We start from the raw sequence: 26,063 nt of genomic DNA on the forward strand, positions 1-26,063 counted from the left end.
TACTTAAGCACTGTACTTAAATATCATTCTGTTCAATGCAAATTAATGCACTTACCAAGATAAAGGACTTTTTCACAGCAGACATTTTGCTACATACATTCTACAGCAGGAAAAACAGGTGCAGCATCAGGATTCCAGAAAGTTAGAGAAATAAAACAGGATGCAATAATTTGCCAATCATTTTTAATTCTGTATATTGAATTGTACAAAGACAAGATTATTTTAATTTTTACCCTGAGCAACTTTAACAACATTATTTTTTGTAAATAAAAGCATACACCTGTTTGTGGTTGATCCACAAAGCCAGCTACTGGAAGGAAGAAATTAAGCAAAGCAGCAGAATGTGCAGAGTTAAGACAGTTAAGAACAAGGAAGCTGACAAAGACAGGTAAATAATAGACAGGACTGTAATGTACACATGTATGAGGAAAATAGGTGTAATAAATATGTAATAAAGCACATAAATAAAAAAACTATACAAGTTGAGTGTTCTGTAAGTATTAAACTACGTATTGCAAAGAAATAATTTACATGGATACATGTACAAAACAAATCAAAACAAAAAAAACTGCATTTAAACTGTAGAAATAGAATCCAGAATGGAAGTATGTGAATGTTTCAGTGTTCGAGGGTTCTAGACACTGCAATGAATGACAAACAAGAGTTGGCAGCGTGCGGCAGTTTGACAACTCTTTTTTCTCTCCACCTGCTCGACCAGTCTGACAATACTGCACGTGTTTGTGAAACATGAACTCTTGTCGGGACAGTTTCACTCTATTTATAGTTTCTGGTCACAATAGAAAAGTATTTGGGTGTAGTGGATAATTTTTTTCTCACAGTTTTCATTGTGTGTACAAATAATGTTTTTTTGTCTTTGTTGCTCAGATGCTCAGACAGTGTGGAATGCATCTTTTTTTTAATTAAATGGATAGTTGGTGATGAAGTGCAAGGCGAAATACAAGTTCATCAATGAGCAGGAAAGGTGTGTATGTAGGTATATGCATGTATACTGTGTATGTATGAAAGATCACACTAATAAATTATTTAATGAGTTCATATACATATATGGATATAAGTTAAAGAAAATTGGTTAATTAGAGAGTTAATATATATGAACATAGTATAAAGACTATTAGTTAATGAGTAATATATATATATATTTACCTGAGATAAAAATAATTACTTAATGAGATGAGATGTATATGATTAAGTAAAGATACACAGATCTATGTCAGAGTATTTCTTCCTGATGTCCCTCCTGACAATCAAACACACTGACTGATAGACTCAATCAATAGATCTAACTCTCAGTATGTGTAGCAGCACATTAGAAGTGAAGTGTACGTGCGTAGCTGCAAAGGGAAAATCTGTCACAAGAATGTTGATGATCTGTGAATTTCCTCCTTAAGAATTTCTTGTGTAACCTTCTCTGAATTCAAATGTTGCTCCCGCCTCTTTTTCTCTGTGTTCGTCTTAAAGCAGAACTTACTTTGGAAAACCCCATTACGTCACCAAGTACTAAGGCTTTAAGAGCTTCTGCTCTGCTGCCTTTCTCATCAGACAGACAAGACGAACACATGACAACTTCTCATAACGACAGAAGCTTGGGACTATCAACAAAAACACTGCTGCACTGAAAACTTGTTAACTTGTGACGTAGATTAAAGGACGCCATGGTGGACCAGCTAGCGTTTTCTCAGCCGAACTGGGAGCGGATCCACAATGTCGAGAACTCATTTGGGCCATCTGGGAAGCCCCTGTTCCAGCCGGGTCGGGTTCTTATCGGAGAGGGACGGCTGATGAAGCAGAGCCGCAGGGGGTTACAACCTAAAGTCTTCTTCCTCTTCAACGATGTGCTGGTGTACGGCAGCATCATTCTAAATGGACGGTGGCATAAAAAACAGCAGATCATCCCTCTAGGTGAGCAAGTCATCTGTTTACCCAGAACACAAGTACTCTCCTGAAGGGGGAAACCAGACTCAGTTGTTTCATAGTTTCATAATTCTTATGGTTTGAAATGCTTTTACAATTAAAAGTGAAAAGGTTAGAGAACAGGAATAAGAACAAATGGTAAAAACAGTCAAAAGGCAACAGGCTCACCCTGCAAGCAGCTTGGTTGGTTGGCTGTGGGCAGACGCTCTGATTACATCCCTGCCTTTGCCTGCAGCTACAGTGCCATCATTCAAATGACTTTGTATAGTCTGCAAGCACTGTGGTTACAAAGACTAACTGTCACATCCTATGGTGGATGTACCTGTTTCCATAATGTTGTTACCTTTGTTGCCTTGTATTAACATACCATTTTTTGATTATTTCAGAAGACATCCAGCTGGAGAACTTGGAGGACAGTGCAAGTATGAAGAACCAATGGTTGATCCGCACACCACGCAAGTCCTTCTATGTAGCAGCATCTTCATACGAGGAGAAGCAAGCCTGGATCGAGCATGTGGAGGACTGCCAGTCCAGACTTCTGCAAAGCAGCGGTCGCAGTCCCGGGTCTACCTTCGCTGTTACCTGGATCCCCAACAAGGCCTCAGCCATCTGCATGCGCTGCTCAGACAAGTTCTCTGTGACCCAGCGTCGACACCACTGCCGGAAATGTGGCTTTGTGGTCTGCGGTACATGCTCCAAGAAGCGAGCGGTAATCAGACACATTCATCCAACTAAATGGTTGAGGGTCTGCTCCACGTGTCACTCAAGTCTTTCGAGGACAGAGGCAGAGGCCGAAGAGATGTCTCGTGTGAGGGGAAACAGCACCGGGAAGACGGGCTCAGACGAAGATGAAGTGGACGGGTCCAGTGAAGAAGAGGAGACAGAGGAGCAGATGGAGGACCATGACCCCAGCAGGTGGATGGACCCCTGGTCCGTCTATGTCTACCTCAAACCAGGGCATGTGAGGCTTGAAACATAAGCACAGCAAGAGTGCTGCAGTTATTCAGAAAAAAACTTAGTTGGACACTTTTAATATGGACACAAGGCTGATACAGCTTTGTGTAATAGAAGCAAGCCAAACAGTCACTCAGCTGTAACCAAAACAGACAATCATGTATACTGTATCGTATTGTACATACTGTATTTGATGTGAGTAATTTGTCATTATTGCTCATTTCACATCCTGCTGTCTGTGGAAACACCATTGCTGTGAAGTCGTCACATGAAGAGCTCCGAAGAAGTGGATTTGTTGTCAGAAGATTTTTGAGTGGAACACTTTAAGTAGGCCTCGGTCTGCCTCACTAGATTTTTATTTAAGTCTTATTTCTATGTGTATTTATCATTGTTTGTGTACATGAGAACATTTAGCATCTGCCTTAAATTCGTCTTTATGAGAAATAAAGCACTTACAAAATAGATGAAAGATTTCTCTGTGATGATTGGAACATTACTACCTCAGCTAAGAGGGTTATGTTGGTCTGTTAGGATATTCAAGAACTACTTCTATGAAATAATCCTGTAACCCACACAAATGGTACACAAAGCCTCCATAGAAAATAGAAATAGATTTTTATTAGAAGTAACTACAACAATGGAACCTTTGCAATCTTTCATCCTCTGTGTGTACAGATGAGGGACAAATTAAAAAAAAGGAAATCGCTACATAAATGGTTTTGACATGACGCTCCAAGGTCTCTAATAAGTGTTCAGGTGAATTGAGATCTGGTGACTTAAGGCTACAGTACATAATTCATATCATTTTCATACTCAAACTAGGAGGGCACACACTCAGTAGAGCACATACCTCTGCTAAATTATGGGAAATCCATTCATTAGCTTTTGTGACAAACCAACCAACAAACCAACATGGGTGGGTGAAAACATAACCTCCTTGGCGGAGTTATTAATTCAGTGAGCCTTCATATCCTGTGGATGTAGGCATGTGATCCTGCTTTGATTTATCTTTTGTTTTCTCACCTGTCTCTATATAGGCTTCATGGCTGCTAAGTGGCTTTGCTAACAGAACAGAATAAAGTCCATTAAAGTCCAGAGTGTATAGACTGTAAAGCAGGGGTCTAAAACAAAGTAGCAACTGCATTTGTTAGTTCAGTTAATTAAGAGTAGGGGGAAAAGATTTGCATTAGCTGTTAAAAACTCATCATATAATTTTGTTTTGTTTTTTGTTTAATAATAATAATAATAATAATAATATATATATATATATATATATATATATATATATATATATATATATAAATATATATATATATATATATATATATATATATATATATATATATATATATATATTTATATATATATATATTCAGAAATAATGCACCACCAGCCACTGCTGATATTCTGCTCCTCTCTCGTAGGAGAAAATGTATTTTTTATTTTCATTATTAACATAATATTACAAAAATGTAAACAGCAGTTTGTATATATTTTTATATGATTAGTTTTTAACAGATGGTGCAGTTTTTTCCTACTCTTAAATAAGTGAACTAACAAATGAAAAACCTACTCAAAATTTTTATTCTGTTTTTTTGAATATTTTTTGTCCCCAAAAATAATGCGACACATTTCATGTGACTTTTATTGCATATCCATGCACATGCATTTATGCACCCATATCCCAATATCCCTCACTGATTTTGAATAATGCACATTTGTACTGTATTTCTTGCTGGACACATTGCAGCACTTCTGCTAATTTTTCTTCATATTTAACCCACCGTCATTTTGCTTTTACAAAATCAATAGTCTGATGATTAATTTTAGAATGGTGTGTTGTTTTTTACTGGAACAATACTCTACTGGAATCAGATCATCATGACAGACTGGTATTTTTCCAAAGTAAAACTGTCCCTAAACTGTTCCAAAGTACACACCCTCAACCTGCCCTTCAGACACTGCTCACGCTTCAGTATCCTTTCCAGAGCAAACATCATTGTTCCACATGGGCGGCACTATTGTGACTACTCTATTTATAAAAAATATTGTTTAACTGGAAGTGACAATGAGCCAGTGAGTTTGACTGTAGTGTCACACCTGCTTGACTTATGTGCCTCCAGGCAAGGCAGCTACACGGAACAAGGATATGTTGAAGTGTTTCTGGAAAAAGACATCTCCGAGCAGGTGTAAGTGAACTAAACAGAGGGTGAGAGTTTTGTCTCAAACAAAATTCCACCTTGTCTCTTGTGACGATCGTAGAGAGTCCCTGGCTTAATCATGTTAAATAAAAATGTCTATAACAATTGTAGTTCATTGAATTGAAAGAAGTGTATGTGCCTGACAGGAAGGAATAATTCCAACAGGCAGGATGGTTTATAAACCGCTACAGGTCAGCTGCAGTGAAATCTCCCTTAAACTTCTCCCTTAAGGGTCTTAAAATATAGGAGAAAACATGTTTCTCTACACCAATAGCATGTAGGTTAATAGTTTGTATGAGCTGTTTTCAACTCTTAACTGTACTGTCCTACACTCTCAATGAGTTAAAAATGTCAACCAACAAAACCACATTTATGTTGCACTGTACCTTCAAATGTTAGCAGGATTACACAAAAACTACTGAAAAGATTCTCCATGAGAGAATTTGGTGCAGATCCAGAAAAGGGAACGGATCAAGGAACATTTTCTAACTCTTCAAAAACTGTGATATAGGGCTTTTTTATTTTTTTTATTTTTACATTTTGGTGAATTTCTCAGATGCATGGGTCTTGATGAAGAAAGTCAGGAGTAGGTGTCTGGTATCTATGAGTGAGTACACTTTAATGCAGATCCAAATACAAATCTGGATCTAGCAGATTTACATATATTTTATTTGCTACTGGATTAGGCTTGACTGAATTAAAGGGACTGTCTGGCCTTGGTGGAGGTATGCACTCTACTGAGTGCCATTCTAGTTTTGTATATATTTCTACAAATTCAGCCTGACAAATATAAGGTTAAAAGGAGCACTCTGTAGCTTTGGGACAGAAATGCTAATGAGAGGAGAAAGATCTTCATTGGCTGATTTTTTTTTCTACCTAAACAAACTAAATAAACAAACTCTCTTTGTTTTCATGACTGAATAAACTGAACAAACAAACTGACCTTAAAGGACAACACAATTTATACTGTTTTACTTTGTTTATATTTGGTGGACTCTGCCACCTTTCTAGCTTCAAACAGTGTTCTGGGACCTTATTTTCCTCTGAGAACTGCTTGTTTATTCACTTATGGAATAAATAAATTTGTTTTATTACCTCATTAATATTGTAAATATTAAAATTCTGCGGTTGAATTTCTTCTCCAAAACTACACATTGCCCCTTTAATATACTCCAAAACAGATAGGGACATAGACAACAGACAGGCAGCAGTTCTGTTTACACAGGGTGTCTACTAGATCTGTGTATACGGAATGCCGTGTATGCAGGTACCCAATATAGTGTAAATGGTTAAACAGTTAAATGAATCTCGAATCTTGCTGTCCATGTCTGCATATTTGCATTATCTATAGCTGTTTAGGGCTGTACACAGAGCCTGTCGGTTTCCTTCAGCCGATCCCCACGGACATTGGGTGAGCGGCAGGGCACACCCTCGACAGGTCCCCAGTTCATCAGTGACACATATGTCACAGGGCTGACACATAGAGACAAACAACTACTCACACACATTCACAACTATGGACAGAGAGTAACCAATTAACCTAACCTAAACCACAAAAAAACGTCTCAAAGAAAGGACAAAACCCACCCCATCACAGTCTGTTGAACCCTGCTGCTATCTGGCAAAAAATACAGAAGTATCTGCTGCCGTAGCACCAAATAATGGAGCAGCTACCTTCCTCAGGCTGTGAGACTCCTGAAGTCATCCTCCACCATGAATAGTTTGTTTTTATGCCTTGATTATTATTAATTCATTAGTCTATAGTTCCTGGTTTTGTGTGTCTATAGCCTGGGGAACTAGAACTGAAATTTTGTTGTGCAATCTTTTATTTCATAATGACAGAATAATCCTGAATCTTGAATTTACAAATGTTTCCATTTCTTTTCTCAGATCTCCACACACCACTATTTGTTATTATTCCCCAATGATGACTTAGATTTGACTAAAACAATCTCATGTTGTCACACTGCATCAATGAAAATGGAGCACAAATAAATGACAAATATCTGTAATACAACTTAATTCATGTTTGAGTATATGTTCATTTATTTGGTCTTAAACAAGAAAATATTGAACAATAGAATTCAATTCAAAATACTTAATTTGTCCCCAGGGGACAATTATAGGCATGTGGAGTAGTTGTACACAGACACAAACAAGACAGCACATTAAGTACACAGTCAGCACGTTAAGTTACACAGACACAAACAAGTCAACATGTTAGTTACACAGACACAAAACAAGTTAGATAGAATAAAATAGACTAAATAAACTAAATAAGATATTTACAGCAAACAAAGAACAAACAATAGCAGAGCCAGCAAAGACGCTCATGCGAGTTTGACAGTTTAAAAGAAGGGGGAAAAAAGGCAGCCAGACGCCGTTAACCCAGTCAGTTGGTGTCTAACGAATATTACACAAAATATATGTAACTGTACAAATCAACTACTCTACGAACTAACCGGTCGACCACACGAGCAGCGACCCGGAAGAGTTGTGATAACAATGTGAAATATTGCCACCTATAAATTCTATACAATTATAATGTAGATTAATACAATACATAAAATAATAGTACGAGATCTCGTTCTATACTATTTTCTGCTTTGCCAAAGATGGTTATTGTTAGTAGTTGTAAAGTTCTTACATACTTTGTACTAGTACAATTTTAAGGTACTTGTCCTTTATTTGAGTTTTATCATTTTAAGTTGCTCCACTGTATTTTACATAGAAATAGGAGAGAAATGTTTTACCTTTTATTATATTGACAACACAAATTTTTCTTTGCATTGGAGGTGTTTCATGTACTAAACATTCCACCTCGAACAAATATCATTTTCAAAGAGTACATAATAATAATACAATACTATAATTTTCATCAGACTGTAAAAAACTGAAAGGGGCCTTATTTATATTATATTTGGTATTTCTTTGCATGAGCATTTTTACATTGCAGTGTTACTTTTATTTAGTAAATGTATCTGAATACTTTTGCACAACCAGCTGTTTAAAACATAAACACAAAGTGTGTATAGGAAACTGCACACCATGGGGAAAGCCAGTGCTCACTTAGTTAAAACACTAAGATTCAGATAAAGGGGAAGGAAATGAAGAGTTCGTAATTCAATGAGTTTGAAAAAACCATGACACAAAACATTGTGGTTGCCTTTCTATTTACAATGCTTCCTCTTTAAATATACTCATTCTCTAAGAAAATGAGGATGGACACCAATTTTGCTCCAACAAAAGACAGAACAAAACAAAAGACTAATATTTCCTTTATGTTGTCTAGAATCTGGACAGTTAGCCACCAGATTAATCTTTCTGAAACCCAACCTATGACTGAAAAATGTAATGAATGAAATTGGTGTTGAATTAGGTTGGTCGAGCTTCAAAGTACATTTACAACATAGTAAATGTGGAAAAAAGACTAACATTATAGTCAGTTCTGCCTGGTTGGCTGGTCATGCTTTTACTGAGATGAGCAGTATTGCAACGCTGTGGCCTTGTAGTAATCCTGTAGTAATAGCACACCATGACTTCCCCTTTTGACTGAGTTGTGCAATGACATTGAGGAAATACAGTCATTTTTTGAAAAGATGTCACTTATAATAAACTGTCGAGAGGTTTTCACTACAATAATGGTCTGGGTTTTTGTCATTTCTCATCCTTTTTTCATACAATATCCCATTGCACCATGTTACCCCACTCCAAAAGAACAGCTTTATTTGAATCATCTTTACAGTAAGCTTAAGGTGCAATAGTCAGTTATTTTAGACACAACGCTGGATTAAATTATTGTGCAGAATGTGACATGTGGTGATGAATCAACAAATAATTATCACAAATTCTACCGTTCCCCTCGGTATTATAAAGCCTTTTACCACCTTCTATCATTGTTTTGGTTACACAGCCCACAAATTCACTGTTTTACTTTAGCTCCTCTACTTTCATCAACCTGTTTTAAACAGGCAGCTGTTTTCATTAAAGAAAGGTCCTTACACTCACTGTATATTATCTGCCCAGCACCAACACGGACAGTTAGATGCTTGCTGATAAACATGGTGGAGCATTTTCTTGCTAAAGAGCCAGATAAATTTCTCAGTGGTTTTGTGGAGACCAAAACAGAACTGAAAGGAGAGTTAATATTAGGTCTGGATTAATCAGGTTGTCAGAAACACACCTCCAATGAGTGCTAATGTTGCTCTATGTATGCCAGATGTATTAATAAGCAACTGCTTGCTAACATGTTCAGAAAAACAAGTTCATAACATTAAAATGTCTTGTGGCCCAGCCTCTGAGTGGCATGAACTAGTGATGACTCACTAATTACTGAATCTAAAATACTTTCTGAGAATCCTGCTGCCGCTGGCCTGTTATTAAAGGGCTCATTGCGAACTCCCAGGAAGTACTCGTTAGCTAATCATGAAATAATGGCTACTCAGTAACTACTCAGTATGATGTTTCACTTTACTTCAACGACGTACACAAAAAGTAACGAGTACCTAACCAGTAACTAATCATTCAGTAATCAGTAATTAATTGTTTTGTGTCTGTGTAACTAACGTGCTGACTGTGTACTTAACGTGCTCACCTGTTTGTGTCTGTGTACAATTACTCCACGTGCCTTAAATTGCACCCCAGGGACAAATAAAGTATTTTGAATTGAATATAATTGAATTGAATTGACAGTTTTCATTGTCAATTTTTACTTTACTTTACTTTACTTTTACTTTGTAGTCAGATATTTTGAAAAGCTGCTAGTGTGGTTGAGACTGCATCACATGGGAACACGATGATTTGTGAAAGATACCCAATCTGTACATTCAGTCCGACTGGTGCTGCACATCCAACTCTCAACATATTTTGTCATATATCAAATGTATCTATGCTGGGCCACTAATTGGATACTCTGGCAGTAGGGTGTCTGCTGGATCCCCTTTTGCCTTAGTGTTTGTCTGTCTGTCTGTCTGTCTTTCTGTCTGTCTGTTTTCTCTGTATATGTCTCCAAACAGGGCAAAACAGTCAGAGACATGAATCACCAATAAGGCAGGAAACAGCACCCCCAACCGGGCCTGGTCCACAATTGAAAAAGATATTTCCAAATACTACTACTTCACAGGGTGCTGGATTTGGGTGAAATGTTGTGTTAATTGTTCCCACCACAGTGAACAAAACCCACCAAAGTTGGCCACAGACATTTAGATGTACCAGTACTATTTGAAAGTACTACTGATACTGGTACTAAATGCAATATTGGTGTGATTTAAAAACAAAACACTAAATGTCCCCATAAGAATGTCTTTATAGGAGGGGAATAACATTCTTTAACCAAAAACTTACAGTTGGCTCCCCCACAGTTCCCTCTGCCTAACAGAGGTGTACATTTTAATCCATCTAGAGTGCAGCTGCAATAGGGGTGTGTGCTTGGTCTGCAAGTGGTATTTTGATGCATGGTACATTATAGCAATTATTCAAGATTAGAATATTCCATTCTGATTTAGAAAAATCTATTGTGGAACATTGTATTCTCAAATGTTTTATATTGAAATAGTACATAAACATTCTTTTCATTTATAATATTCTGAAATAGAATGCTCTAACAGAAAATAGGTCATTCTACAGATTCCATTCAGGATTACAACATTTTATTGCAAGAAATTCTATTCTTGAATGTTGTATTTTGCAATTGAATTTAGATGTTCTATTCTGTTTCTCTGTTGGAGAATAGAATCTTCACTCAGAAAATAGCAGTCATTCCAGAATAGAACATTCTATTGTGAAATGAAACAGAACATTCTATTCTAGAATCTTTTTTCTAAATGATTTTTGAATAAAAGACCCATCTAAATTGATTTAATAACACTAGAGAAGATGGTCCAGGCACTATGTGACGAAACAAAACATATGAAACTGCATACTGGGCAGCTCTGAAGCCACATTGTTTTTTATGTTGCCAAAGATTTGCAAGGACCCTTCAATGTGGAGCCATTGGACTACTTACTTTACCTCTCATATTTGTCTCTGCGCCACACCTTACCTTTTTGCAGACTGAATTTCCTGCTACTGCTTCATGCAACTCCCTCCAGACAGCTCACCTACCTATAAATTATAAATGAGCATCATTTAGTGACTTAATATGCCTTATTGTTGTCCTGTTTGATGATCTGTCACTTCCTTGATATTAGCTCAAATGACCTACCTGTCAATATTACATATGTAGATCTGTTTTAGGGCTACATCCCAACCTTTGAAGAGTATACTGACCTGTAACGTCATACTTGCCTCCATTTTATCTGGTCCAATCTGTTTTATGTGGTATGTGTGCGGTTTTGTTTTTGTTTTTTTTGGTTTTTTGTTAAAAAAAAATCATCTATTTTCTTTCTCTTGTGGGTTTTATTAAATGTTTTTTGGGTTTTTTTGGGTGGTGAATTTTTAAGGTCAAACAACTTGCGCCAACTGCCTTTTGAATGTTCACGTCCCCACGTCCCCACTTTTCCATTGAAGAGTTCAGACCTAAGGGAAAAACAAACAGACCATACAGTTCAACTATGGCTAAATTATTAATTTGTTATAATGTAATTTGACCTGTCTGCCCCTTTGATTTTCAACAAACAAACAAGAAATAACAACTTTGCAGTAAAATAACTCGTTTTACATAGTTTTACATGGCCATGGTAAGGGCCAACCTGAACAGGGTTCCATTGATAATTTCAGTAAACCTCTCAGAGGTTTTGTTATGACAGGTTCAATATGAAACAAATGATTGTTAGAATGTCATATAATCCGTTTTTCTCTAATTTTCTCAGAAGCTGTAGGATACAGTAAATTAATCACCTAAAGAAAAATGATTATGAATTATTCAATAAAAATGAAAAAACTGCCACTGTGTTATAACATCTTTTGTGATGACTCTCCGTGCACAGTACCGTGTCAAGGTCATTGGAACACTTTGAGCAGGGGTCCGTTTTAGCGCTAGTGGACGCTCAAAGCTACCGTAACAGCTGGAATAGACGCACATCAAAATAAATGGCAGCTGGCTTGACCGGGTTTTCGCAAACGACGGCCCTTTGACCGCTGTCATTCTCCTGCTGTCTGCTGTGAGTTCACACCGCACAGCCCCGCAGCATGGAGACAGCTCTCCGACCGGACCGTGACTTCTTCCGGGACAACATGAAGGATTTATGACACATTTTACCCGAGGTTTACAGAACCAAAGACTCCGAAACCAACTTTGATTTACAAACTTAGAAGTCAGGATGACTTCATTTATAATGCTCATTCTAATAACTGTTGAAACCGTGGTGTCAGGACACGGGGACGTTTATACAAACCACTGGGCAGTGCGGATTAAAGGTGGTCAGGAACAAGCTGACACAATCGCAACAAAATATGGATATCTAAATCTGGGACAGGTAAGAGTAGGGCACTTAAATTCTGGAGATGTATTATTACTGTTCTGTATGAATGTCTCCTGTTTACTTTGGAACAATAATAACATGAAGTGATGATCGCTGCTAAACAGCTATCAACCCCTATTTGAATACTATCAAAACTGGATGTTAGTAACGATTTGAGAATCCAGTTAACCTAACCCTTTGTGATACTCACACACACTACACAGAGAGGATTAACCACTTTCTAATAAATCTAACCTGATGGAGGTTTTATAATGGCTTTATTCATAGTTAATAACTCATTTATAGATAGGAAGAACAGGAAGAAATTAATAAGAATAACTTTTGAGTTGCCAGGTTGAGTAAAAAACAGCCTCTTGCTGATGTTAATTAATTTAGTTAGATTAATTTATCTTAGACTGCACTGTGGTACATTAGGAAAACATTCTAAAATGTGAAACACATAAACATTTATTAATATATCTCAATATCTGTAGTTACCAAGTAAAAAGGATAAATACCTGGAGTGTGTTTTCATTACTTGGAAGCCCAAAACTTAGTGGCTACTCATAAGAACTCAGACAAGAATTGAAAGCAGCTCAACCCAGAATTAGGATATCATATGCTACGAAATAACATGGTTTCAATATTAATATTAAATGAATCAAAAATGTGTTCTGTATAGGTTACAGTCCTTTTATAGTCGGTTGTTATGTGAATGGTATATCATTTTGAGGTAATGGCTGTTATGTTCTGGGATCTCGTAAATGAACACTCAACAAAATTACAAATGCAACACTTATTTTTGCTCTTTTTACAAGTTGAAGTGAAAGATTAAATGTGCACAAAAGTGTTATGTCTTTCTGATTTTGGCTCAAATTCGCTAAAATCTGTGTTTTTGGTCTCAAGCAAAACCAAGAGTGATGCATTTCTATTTAGTGTAGGTGGAACAGCCATTTATGTTTGCATAGCCTTGTGGCTCAAAACGTTGCATCATTAAAGATTTTTGGAGGTTGCAAAATGTACAGACAACTTTCCTGTCTCTGTTGTATACTGCTTGTGTCCTGCACCAGTAGGAATGGATGAGCACACTATCACATTCTTTACTGAAAAGTGTTCCATAACCTATAGTAAAGAATTCATTAACATTAATAAAACTATAAGTTACCACTTATCCTCTCAACACTTCATAAATCCTCATCAAAGATTGCCATAGAAAGTGGTACAAAAAACGTCTTCTTTTAGAAACAAAAAAAGTACTAAGTACTAAATGAGAATAAGACAAGATATCGGTGGTTGAAAGAGGTAGGAAGAGAGTGAAGACAGATGCAGTAAGAGGAATGAGAAGACTGGATTCTGAAGAATCTGACCGCAGCATGCTATCTGTGCCCATGTGCTGAGAAGCCTGCACACATTTTTGGTGCAAAATCAAGAGAGAACATGCATGTTTATAAAGTGACATCAAATACTATCTACAGATGACCCAAATGTTTTTGAATAAAGAAAGCTTAGTTGGAATCAAGGTTTGTTTTTTTATTTTAAAAAGCCAGACCACATCAATGTAAAAGCCATTTAGATGAAGGCTGTATAGAGACATGAAATATTTTGAGAATAGTTTATTTCTGCCTAATCTTCAGTGGAACATGTTTCAGTCTTCTTAATGTTGGATGTGTTTGCTCAGATAGGAAGTCTGGAGGATCATTACCATTTCCATCACAGCAGAGTAGTTCGCAGAGCTGCTTTCTCTTTGAAGGGCCCCCACAGCTTCATCCATATGGATCACAAGGTGAGACTCTTTCAAGTTATAATGTACAACAGAGGAGATATAGTCACATGAACACATTTTCCTTTGGTCTAAAGCTTTCCAGGCAGACCTGCCAACCCCAGAAATAGTTAGGAGCACAACATTGGCAGCAATTCACATGTTTCTCTCATCACTGTATTTCTTTTCATTTCATTAGTTTACACAGTGCTGTGAAAATGCTGCACACCTGGTGAAAATTCTAAACTTTTGTCAGGTTATAACCTACATTCACATAAAAATTGGTCAACAAGTTCATAAATGAAAAAACGGTTCACAAGCACTTTTTCTTTTAAGAAAAAGTAGGTTGGCCATGTCCCACAATAATATAAAGGCTGTGATGCATATGGAGTGTTGCAAACCACAGCAGAAGGGCAAGAGCCAAGCACCATTCCCAACCAATTTGATGTCCACACGGGTGTCTACACCCAACTGTCTGTGTAATTTCCTCACATAGATTAAATCCATTGATAACAAATTCTTAAAGGGAAAACAGATAACTTCTCAACTCTCCCTCCACCCCAGTGTTTCCCTGTGCTGCTGCTGTCACAAAGACAGCACTGGCTGTGCTAGCACCTCAGCTACTGTCCAAAGAAAAAAACAACCGTAAAAATTCCAGGTTGACCTAGAAACCCTGATCTCAGTGCTATGAAAAGGCAGAGTAAAACAGCCAGTTGTATTAATAAGTAGGCAGGTTTTGTTATTTACTGATCTAGTAGAAAGAATGCCGGTTTTAAACTGTTTCAAGTCCTGGGGGTTAGGGGAATCATATCAGTGAGGGAACAGACAGACACACTGGATCGCTCTCCATCGAGTGCTTCATTAGCTATTAAATCCATTCCACTTGCTTATTGAGAGAATGCCCAAATTGAATAATATCCATACCACGTTTTTATGGCGACCTTGATTGTCAAGCAAACTGACACAGAGCACACACACACACACACACACATACAAACGAATGTGCAATTGAGTTGCTGGTGCCAGGCAACTGAGAAGAAAGGGATGAAATGAAGAGGTAAAGAAGGAAGGAGGAAGAAGTGAAGTAAACAAAAAGGGATGAGGGGTATAAAGGCAGGGAGGGACTCTATCAGTAAGCTTTTATTTTTTAGCATTATTTTTAAATCTTTAACTTTTACTGCAGTGATACTATTACATTAGATGATACAACTGGGCACTTTATAATGGTGTGAGTTTATGATATTTATGAAATAGCAAACACAAAAGTCATTGTTGGTGATTGATTGTGTCACATTCATTTAATTATAATTTTAAAATATGTATTTCTCGCCAAAAACATACAGTATATCATGAGCATTTGTGTATGTATGCATACATGTGTGTGTGTGCTTGTGTGTGTGTGTCTGTGTGTGTGTGTACGAAACTGATTCATGGTGTTCTTGCCACAGGTGGACTGGGCCCAGCAGCAGGTAGTAAAACCAAGAGTAAAGAGGCAAACCCAAAATGACCCAAGTTTCATTCATTTCAATGACCCTAAATGGTCCAACATGTGGTACATTGTAAGTACAGTACACCAAATCATTCACTATTCGCATTTTGAGAAGACAACACAAGATGTTGGTGATGTTTGGTGTTTGCCATCTATGTTTGTCTTCAGCACTGCAATAAGAGCAGCCACTGTCGCTCAGAGATGAACATCCTGGCTGCCTGGCAGAGGGGCTACACCGGCAAGAATGTGGTGGTCACCATATTGGATGACGGCATTGAGAGGAACCACCCCGATCTGGCTCAGAACTATGTATGATGCTATCCATCCAACCATCTCCATCTGCACAGGGCAATACACACGTCTTTTTCATAAACTTTGTAACTGTGAGCAGTTCTCTCAATGTTTTCTTGTCATTTCCTTTATCATTTCTGCAGGACCATCTAGCAAGTTATGATGTCAATGGAAATGATCATGACCCTACACCACGTTATGACTCCCGCAATGAAAACATGTAAGAATACCATCAATGTCTTGCCACAGTCAACTTAAATCTATTCTGCAGTTCCTAAATATATCCCTCTGTCCTTTAATCACATCTATCTTCAAGAATAAGCTAAGTGCCAACAGCAAGAGTAGTTCCAGATGAGCTTCAGACCAATTTTCTAAATATCTAGAGGTGCTAAGGGCAACAGCGTGATTCAAACAAAGTGCTTGTTGGATCATCTAACAGCATCTCAAAGTTCTTTTTTTTTACAAGAGAATCCAGGGTTGCCGACAAGGCAAGGCAATGCGCTGCAACTTAAGAAAATACATGCAAATAGAAAAAACATGAGCAAAGAAAACATCTTCATTAATTTGACAACACATTTTGGAAAGGTTCTGCAAATATACACATCATGACCAAATACATGGACAAAACACCTAATACTCCCATTAGACAAAACATGCAAATACAGAAACGATGCAGAGTCAAAAACACACAAACCCAGAAACATATGCAACAGAAAAACACTGTATTTCCAGTCACCACAACGGAAGTGCTCCAGACATCAAGGGGGAGCACTTTCCATCAGCTGCAAGAACCAGGACTTTTTTCTGTTAACAGAGCACATGTTGTGTGGCTGATGGTGACATTTAGTAAACACACTTTGGGACATTTAATTACTGTACACTTTTTGTGTTATCACATTACACTGTAGTACACTGTTTAATGCTTTATGTTCCTTTGGAAAGAAGTTCTGCTGTGTGTTTAGCTCCACTGTAAGCTATTAACTCTGTTAGCTGTAAGCTCCCTCAGCTGAGACAGCTGAGACACTGAGCGGCTGCTAACTGGCTAACAGCTAACCAGCTCTCCTCTTGCCAGATGGCTTATTTGCAGGACTATGTTGCACTAGTTAAACCAAGAAAGGAGTTAAATCAGAAGCAGAACTAGTTAGTTACTGGTTACCGGTCAAGGCAGACTTGGGGGGAGAGCTCCTGCCCCAAGCAAAGGAGTTCAAGTATCTCAGGGTCTGGTTCATGAGTGATGGAAAAATGGATGGTGAGATGGACAGGAGGTTTGATGTGGCATCAGCAGTACTGCGGGTGCTGTTCCGGACCGTTGTGGTGAAGAGGGAGCTGAGCCAGGAGGCGAAACTCTCGATTTACCAGTCTATCTACGTTCCAACCCTCACTTATGGTCACAAGCTGTGGGTAGTGATTGAAAGAGCTAGATCGCGGATACAAGCAGCTGAATTAAGTTTCTTCCGTAGGGTGGCTGGGCTCAGCCTTAGAGATAGAGTGAGGAGTTCGGTCATCCACAGGGAGCTCAGAGTAGAGCCGCTGCTCCTTCGTATCGAAAGGAGCAAGTTGAGGTGGTTCTGGCATCTTGTTAGGATGCCTCCTGGGCTCCTTCCTTAGGAAGTGTACCAGGCACGACCAACTGGGAGGAGACCCCAGGGCAGACCCAGAACTCGCTGGAGGTACAATATATCCCATCTGGCCTGGGAACGCCTTGGGATCCTCCAGGAGGAGCTGGAAAGCGTTGCTGGGGAGGAGGAGGTCTGGAATTCCCTTGTAAGCCTGCTGGCTCTGCGACCCGACCCCGGATAAGCGAAAGATAATGGATGGATGGCAGGCTGAGGCAGACACCCGCCCACCATTGAGTCTGGTTCTGCTCTGAGGTTTCTGCCTGTTAAAAGGCAGTTTTTTCTTGCCACTGTTGCCAAGTGCTTGCTCATGGAGGAAATGTTGGGCCTCTGTAAATGAATTAATCAAGGAGTATGGTTTAGACCTGCTCAATTTGAAAAGTGAAATGAGATGACCTTTGTTGTGAATTGACAATATACAAATAAAGATTGAGTGATTGATTGATTGCTTAGTTAGCTAGCTGTGAGCAGCCAAATGCTGAGGTAGCTAACAATGGACCTAATAGCTTACAGTTGAGCTAAACACACAACAGAACTGAGTATTTCTGTTCAGAGGTATATAAAGCGTTGAACAATGAACTGCAGTTTATGGGACAGGAAGTGACAGTAAATAACTGTACAACGTGTTCTGTTATCAGAATAAAGTCATTTTTCTTTCCATCAACAATGGTGGTTGTTTAATGATGTGTTCACCACCAGCAAAGCAAATTTGACCAGGGGACCATTAGTGTTAATGCGCAAGTGTTGCCTCAAATGGCCAGATTACTTAACTATCCGTAAACTATCGAGTAACGTGAAGCACTGAGCTCAGCACTCACCAGAGACTCCGGTTCCCTCAGGTTACTGCTTAAACTTTTACATTTATGTTGTGACTTTTACATTGTATTGTGATTTGTACATCTGTGTTGTGACTTTAACATTCATGTTGTGACTTTTGCATCTGTGTTGTGACTTTTGCATGTGTTGTGACTTTTACATTCAGGTTGTGACTGTTGCAGTCTTGTTTTAGCTTTTGCATTTGTGTTGTGGCTTTTGCATTTGGTTCAGTCCTTCTGGGCAACCGTAGTGTGGATCCATGCACAGCTACAAACAGTGGATTTGAGCAAAATTGTGCAAATACTAAAAGTGGCTAAAGAGAACCCAATTAAACAAATGAGGAAAATTATCCAATATCACATATCTGGGAGTGGCAAAAGTATGTGAACCTTTGCTTTCAGTATCAGGTGTGAACCCCTTGTGCAGCAATAACTGCAACTAAACGTTTCTGGTAACTGTTGATTAGTCCTGCACATCAGCTTGGAGGAATTTTAGCCCATTCCGCCGTACAGAAAAGTTTCAACTCTGGGATGTTGGTGGGTTTCCTCACATGAACTGCTTGCTTCAGGTCCTTCCACAACATTTTGATTGGATTAAGGTCAGGACTTTGACTTGGCCATTCCAAAACATTAACTTTGTTCTTTTTTAATCATTCTTTGGTAGAACGACTTGTGTGCTTACGGTCGTTGTCTTGCTGCATGACCCACATTCTCTTGAGAAGTGCACAGACAGATGTTCTGACATTTTCCTTAAGAATTTGCTGGTATAACTCAGAATTCATTGTTCCATCATTGATGGCAAGCTGTCCTGGCCCAGATGCAGCAAAACAGGCCCAAACCATGATACTACCACCACCATGTTTCACAGATGGGATAAGGTTCTTATGGTGGAATACAGTGTTTTCCTTCCTCCAAACGCTTCTCATTTAAACCAAAAAGTTCTATTTTGGTCTCATCCATCCACAAAACATTTTTCCAATAGCCTTCTGGCTTGTTCATGTGATCTTTAGCAAACTGCAGATGGGCAGCAATGTTCTTTTTGGAGAGCAGTGGCTTTCTCCTTGCAACCCTGTCATGCACCCCATTGTTGTTCAGTGTTCTCCTGACAGTGGACTCATGAACATTAATATTAGCCAATGTGAGAGAGACCTTTAGTTGTTAGAAGTTACCCTGGGGTCCTTTGTGACCTCGCTGGCGATTATACGTCTTGCTCCTGGAGTGATCTTTGTTGGTCGACCACTCCTGGGGAGGGTAACAATGGTCTTGAATTTCCTCCATTTGTACACAATCTGTCTGACTGTGGATTGGTGGAGTTCAAACTCTTTAGAGATGGTTTTGTAACCTTTTCCGGCCTGATGAGCATCAACAATTCTTTTTCTGAGGTCCTCAGAAATCTCCTTTGTTCATGCCATGATGCACTTTCACAAACATGTGTTGTGAAGATCAGACTTTGATAGATCCCTGTTCTTTAAATAGAACAGGGCGCCCACTGATTGTCTGATTGTCATCCCATTGACTGAACACCTGAGTCTAGTTTCACCTTCAAATTAACTGTCAATCCTAGTGGTTCACATACTTTTGCCACTCACAGAAATGTAATATTGGATCATTTTAGGTTATATTTATGCAGAAATATAGAAATTTTTAAAGGGTTCACAAACTTTCAAGTACCACAGTATACTTCCAAGAATTGTTTACAGTAATTTGCGTGTGAACTTGGCATTAAAACACATCACAGCTGTATGTCAGGTTCTCATTTCTGTGCTTTCATGTAGACATGGAACTCGGTGTGCAGGTGAAGTTGCAGCAGTGGCCAATAACTCCCATTGCATCGTTGGGATTGCCTACAACGCACACATTGGTGGTACCGTTTTCCATCCTTTTTTCAGTACTTGAAAGGATCAGTGTATTTTACTCTCTTCTTATTACTGTACTGTATTGCTTGTCACATGTGTTTGAGCCTTTGAGCCTAGCATAGATTTCTGGCCAAACTAGCAGTGTGGCTCTGGGAGATGGCAGTATCATGTCTGTCTGTATCTTGGTGTGCCACCAGCAGTCAAAGGTTCACTTATCCAATAATCTACTACATGGATCAGCACAAAATTTGGTTTAGATATTCATGGTTCCCAGATTATGGATCCTAATTACTTTGTCGATTTTACTATTCATCTGGTCTAAATTTAAATTTCCCACCATTGGTTTATGGCCAACTAGCAGTGTTAACTAAGATGAGTTATACCTGCTAAACATTAGGATGATAAGATTTGGTACTGTGAGCATGTTAATGTTTTGCCAGCAATAATTTTTCATATTTTGCCAGTATCCACAGACACAAAGAGACACTAAACTCTGATCAAACTGTAAAACAAGGCAGTGCTGAGCCAAAATGAACCACGGTCCTGTTCATTGTCTATTAATCTCCTGAAATGTTTTCAGAAACATGTTTTAGTGTACTTTTTAGATGCATTAGCATTTTGTTTCACACCAGCTGGCCGCTTTACTGTGTCCTGTTTCAAAACGGCCTCCTAACCAAAACCAAGCACCACCCAGCTCGTAATTGGGAGTAAAAGTGTTAGTTAGTCCGGTGCAGCACAGTGCATTCTGGCTGTTGTTACTATACTCTGTTTTCTCTGGTCATGTAACACCACTGTGGAAACATATGTGCTTCTGTCTCTACTGCATAGACAGCCCAGTTTTATTCAAGGGCCATCTTTCCTCTCCAATGGTTTATTGACGACTCCAGAGTAATGGAATTATAACGCAACTAGCTCTTAGTCTTGTGGGGAATTAAGTGAGTCTGTATTAGCGGTCACATGTTACTGACTCGTATATAAGGACACTCAAGTATAATATAAAAGAAAGAAAACTGAATATGTAGAGAAAGATATGGAGGTTCATGGTTCAGTCTCCCCCTTGCCAGTACTGCATGCATAGAAACTGCATTCGTTTTGTACTGACAGCTCAAATAACTGTTTATTTGTAATGTACACTTATTATTGCAATTACTATTGCATTGGTTGCTAGTGAGGTGAAATTCATTTTAGCTGTTAAGCTAGTGGCAAGCAAGGTACATGGTTAATTCTTTTTTGGTAGGGATTAAATTGAAGATGCTGTGCTTATGGTGTCTTAACCACTTCAGCAGGCAGCAGCTGACTTTATGTTGTGTCTGGGTGACTGGTTTGAAATTTCCCTGCCTAAAAAGCTGTACATGGCTAATATGCATGTACATTTAAAAAAAAAGGTCATAGTATTGTTGTTGCACTGCAAGATGTAACTTCTTTCTAAAATAGTCTTTTTCAGTGTTAATTAAACCAAATAATAAAACGATGCAGTTCATACTTTTACTTTTTAAGGGTGTTTCCTTTCAGTTCTCTGCAGGGTGGACAACAACTTTACAACAGAAATTGGTGTAAACAGCATTTTACAGTGTCAGCTGGACCAAGAGGTGCTAATGATATCGCCATGTTGGCGTGTTGTCTGGAATATCATAAATAATGTTGCGCCAGGACCACTGGAATTTACCAGTCATGCTGTTGTGATTGCATAGCTTTGCGACTCGAGAAAGAGACCAGAAATATGTGCGTATGGGAGAAATTTTTCTTTCTAACATGCAAATAATGTTGTGAAATGGTCTTTTTTTTAAGCCAAACCATCTTTTCCTGAAACTATCCAAATAGTTTTGATGCCTAAACCTAACCAAACTGCTCCAGAAAACTGAAAAGATACGTTAAGATAATAGACAATAAGGAGGATAATAAGTGAAGTAAGTTGAAATAAGTCAAAAAATATGTTACAAACAGGATGCAAATCAACACCTCCTGGGTGAGAGTCCAGTACACAACCCACTCAGTCAACAGCTTGCTTGCAATGTGGACTTTTTCATCACTTGCAATGATGGTCCTGGAGCAACATTAATTAAGATATGTTAGTAGCGACGCCAAAGTGAGTCTCAATGCTATGACAAATCTCAACAACAGGATTGGTCAATTGCAATGAGGGTCCTGGAAAAACATTGATCATGGTGTGCAAGGAGCAACAACAATATGGAGATATTGGTTAAACAGCTAACGATACATTAATTATACACTTTTGAGTCATATAAAATACAGCATAGTATCATATTTTAGCCTTACATTCATTCCATTAAAACAAGTGTGATGTGCTGTCATTATTGTTACCCTGGTCACAGGGATTCGAATGCTGGATGGTGATGTGACTGATATAGTAGAGGCCAAGTCCCTGGGAATACGACCAGACTACATTGACATCTACAGTGCCAGCTGGGGCCCAAAAGATGATGGAAAGACAGTGGATGGCCCAGGGCCACTTACTAAGCAGGCTTTTGAGCAGGGCATCAAGAAGGTTTGATCAGTCACAAAGACAACACAAAACTTCTATGAGCAGAATTCTCTACAAATGATTGACTTCATTTTTATTATGTCACACAGGGCCGCAAAGGCCTGGGATCCATTTTTGTTTGGGCATCCGGAAATGGTGGTCAGCAGGGTGATCACTGTTCATGTGACGGTTACACCAGCAGTATCTACACTATTTCCATCTCCAGCACCACAGAGAATGGAAACAAGCCCTGGTACCTGGAGGTGTGCAGTGCCATCATGGCCACAACCTACAGCAGTGGAGAGTTTAACGAGAGGAAGATAGTGAGTACTTGGTAAATGGCAATTTCATCAACTGTTGCTCTAACAGTTAGACACACGGTATAAAATATGTTTAATACATATGAAAATTAAAAACACATATTTGAACACCACGGACAAGTTTAACCCAGTATAATGTGACACTAACACTGGCTTAAAGGTGAAATTTGCAAGAAATAGAAATCGAAGGTAGATCTAAAACTATAGGGGATGACATAACAGCTAACTGTTGCTCACTATACTCTTTGCTGTAGCTGTCTTTGGCTGTAGCAACCAGCTGTTAGCAAGTAGTAATGGAGCTAAGTGGCATTACTAGTTCACAGGAGTCTGCCCGCACTATGCCCCTGGGGACTCACTGCGGGAAACAGGGCTTGAAGATGGGGGATACAGTTTGGAGGTGATTTACAGTGGCTCTGACCAGGACTATGACTCTGGGGTCGAGAAGACACGGCAGGCAGGGACTGGAGAGGCATAGAGCGACAGAGAAGAGAGAGGGAGACACACATCAGCAATGGGCAAAAAATATTTTGACATATTGTCCCTTTAACTAGGTAACAAAATGAAAAATGTTAATTGACATAAAGCAGCTACAAATATTTATTTCTCAGGTAGGTTTTGTGCTACATGTTAACAACGTTGCAATGTGGGTGGTTTCAATTGACTCAGGTTCAAAAATTAGATAACACTCGACTTTTTGAAGCTTGGCGTCCAACCAGAAATAACAAATAACCTGTGACCGTGACAGTATGCTAAGTTGTTTGCATAGATTAAACAAGCCACATCACAGCTATCAGTCATATGAGTGTTCATGTTCTGCTTATTGAATTGAGCAACCGCTATCAGTATCCTGCTGTAACCCCTAAATAAAAGGAAAAACGAAAGAGGGCATGAGGCTAGCATGTACAAAGGTTGTTGTATGGTGTAATTTGTGCGTGTGTGTGTATTTGGGGGGTGGGGGGCAACCGAAGATCAATGGAGGTTTGTGTTTGACTGAATTATGTTATGTGCTGGATGTGATGGAAAATAATATCTCATTTCCACCACAGACCGCCACACAAACAGGTATTAATGCAGTGTTCTGTGGCAACATCAAATTGTGAGAATCTGGAGCTGAGCCCCATCTTAGCTCTGGCTCTCTGTGGCCCCGGTCCCACGCGAAGCTACTCTGTGTAAATCTTATACTTTGGCTTGTGTAAAACTAACCAGAGTGACGAGAGAAGCAGCTCCCCTGTATAGTGCTTAGTAGAGGCTAGCCAAACAGTCAGGCCTTCTTGTAGAGAGGATTCCACACGCAGAGCTTCTCCCATCTATCGTACATTTTTACATGATGTGCTTATGAGCTCCAGCATGAAAAGAGCAGACTTTCAGTGTTTCCTATTCTGTTTAATGACTGATGCCTTTGAACAAAGAAAGAACTTGATAGAGAAAATCAGGTCATTGCACAAACATGTTAAACAGGTCTTCACAGTAAGGCAAATGTTAATTTTGCTGCTAGTCTAATGAAGCCCATTTTACAGAATGATAACTCTTAAATCCACATGTTTCCTGCACCATGGCACATGTTAACTGCTCTTTGCACAACACAGCTTCAGTGGCAACTGAAAATGATATTGTGGACATGTCACTTGCTGCTGACCTGACAGGGCAAAACAAAAGAACAAAAAAAGAGACCATGGTATCAGACTGAATAACACTGTGACATACAAATGTAACTCTGGTTTTCAGGATTAGATTAATATAGATTAGACAGTTTCACAAAAATAACCCCTTACCCTCCTCCCCTGCAGGCTATGTCAGTCTAGAGCTACTAATAATTCTCCAAAATGTTGAGACACAAGCAATGTGAGAATTTGAAAAGACTGCAATATCTTATTTAATGTATTTTAACTTAAAAAGATACAATCTACAATACAATTCCTGTTGTTTTGTAACAAAGAGATTTTATTTCATGGACACATTTTTTAGATGAAGCACCCCGTCAGCAGTAGACTTGAATATCTATCAGCTGTCCAAATTGGACTCATCAACATGAACGTCAGTGAAATTAAATGATGCCTTTGATTCTGGTACACAACTAAACCAACCATTAAAATCACCACATCAACACATGATTTTCCCACCTTCTTCTCCAAAAGCATCTTCCACTACTTTAAAATTAAAGACATGTTCCACATAAAGGTGTTAAAAAACAAAATACTGGCCAGTTAGTATTTTAAAACTGACTGGATTAGAAAATGGATTGATTCTCTCTTTTACATGAATTGTTTGTACTGTGTTTTGTGGAAAAAGAACACCCAGAGGTTTGGTGAGTCAAAGTCTGTGGGCACCAGTCCAGGCCCAGGTGAATATCTATGCTAGCTTGCACACCACCCCAATCAAGCTGCCACAATGGCAACTCAGTAGATGGCACAAATACGTGGCCCTTCCTGTGAGTTACCTTACAGAGACCTTATTAGTGTAGATATGTGACAAGCAACCTGCTTGGGAGACCTACCCACCCTGCCCATAACACCACGTCTGAGACTCTGACTAACAGAAATTAATCATGATAACATAATGCAGATGCATAGGCAAGTTGTTTTTATATAGCACCTAAACAATGAGGCAATCCAATGGTCTTTACGCAGGACATAACAGTCATTAAGACATGGTACATAAAAAACAATATAAAGAGACCACATGAACTTGAGGACTTAAAGTTTAATAAATTATAAACTGAAATAGAATAAGACATGATAAACAGGAGAAGAAAAATTATAGTGCAGCGCAAGATAGGAATAAATTGTCCAAAATTGAAGTTGTGGCAAACATAAAAGTCTAATGAAGCCTGAGTTTGTTCAGATCTGAATGCTGCTTCTTTGTGATCAATTTTGACTCTGCAAAAGCAGACTTGTTCAGACCATCTGTGAGCTTTGTGACACTCTCCACAGTTCCAGAGACAACCTTTA

At 38.7% G+C, this 26,063-nt stretch overlaps 2 protein-coding genes across 3 annotated transcripts in view; both read left to right on the top strand.

Moving 5' to 3' along the window:
* Window positions 1-1,570: 1,570 nt before the first annotated feature.
* Window positions 1,571-3,274, top strand: plekhf1 (pleckstrin homology domain containing, family F (with FYVE domain) member 1). The gene is made up of 2 exons (XM_073465021.1): window positions 1,571-1,920; window positions 2,319-3,274. The coding sequence occupies exons 1-2, from the start codon at window positions 1,674-1,676 to the stop codon at window positions 2,909-2,911; spliced, it is 840 nt and encodes a 279-aa protein (XP_073321122.1). The 5' UTR covers window positions 1,571-1,673; the 3' UTR covers window positions 2,912-3,274.
* Window positions 3,275-12,169: 8,895 nt separating this feature from the next.
* pcsk6 (proprotein convertase subtilisin/kexin type 6) overlaps window positions 12,170-26,063 on the top strand; it is a 46,368-nt gene continuing 32,474 nt past the window's right edge. The window contains exons 1-8 of one of the 2 annotated variants that reach the window (XM_073463738.1): window positions 12,170-12,502; window positions 14,166-14,270; window positions 15,695-15,805; window positions 15,904-16,044; window positions 16,170-16,246; window positions 20,233-20,321; window positions 22,647-22,819; window positions 22,906-23,118. In XM_073463738.1, coding sequence (XP_073319839.1) covers window positions 12,347-12,502; window positions 14,166-14,270; window positions 15,695-15,805; window positions 15,904-16,044; window positions 16,170-16,246; window positions 20,233-20,321; window positions 22,647-22,819; window positions 22,906-23,118 — 1,065 coding nt within the window. In that variant the 5' untranslated portion in view covers window positions 12,170-12,346. The remainder of the gene's footprint in view (window positions 12,503-14,165; window positions 14,271-15,694; window positions 15,806-15,903; window positions 16,045-16,169; window positions 16,247-20,232; window positions 20,322-22,646; window positions 22,820-22,905; window positions 23,119-26,063) is intronic. The other variant, XM_073463737.1, reaches the window with a different exon arrangement.

The sequence above is a fragment of the Pagrus major genome, chromosome 4 (assembly GCF_040436345.1).
Source record: "Pagrus major chromosome 4, Pma_NU_1.0".
Lineage (NCBI taxonomy): Eukaryota > Metazoa > Chordata > Actinopteri > Spariformes > Sparidae > Pagrus > Pagrus major.

What these genes read in the sequence shown, in the direction of transcription:
- plekhf1 (XM_073465021.1), top strand. Translation starts at nt 1,674, where the DNA reads ATGGTGGACCAGCTAGCGTTTTCTCAGCCGAACTGGGAGCGGATCCAC. An exon ending in ACAGCAGATCATCCCTCTAG is followed by an intron (nt 1,921 to 2,318) that starts GTGAGCAAGTCA and finishes TGATTATTTCAG; the next exon opens with AAGACATCCAGCTGGAGAAC.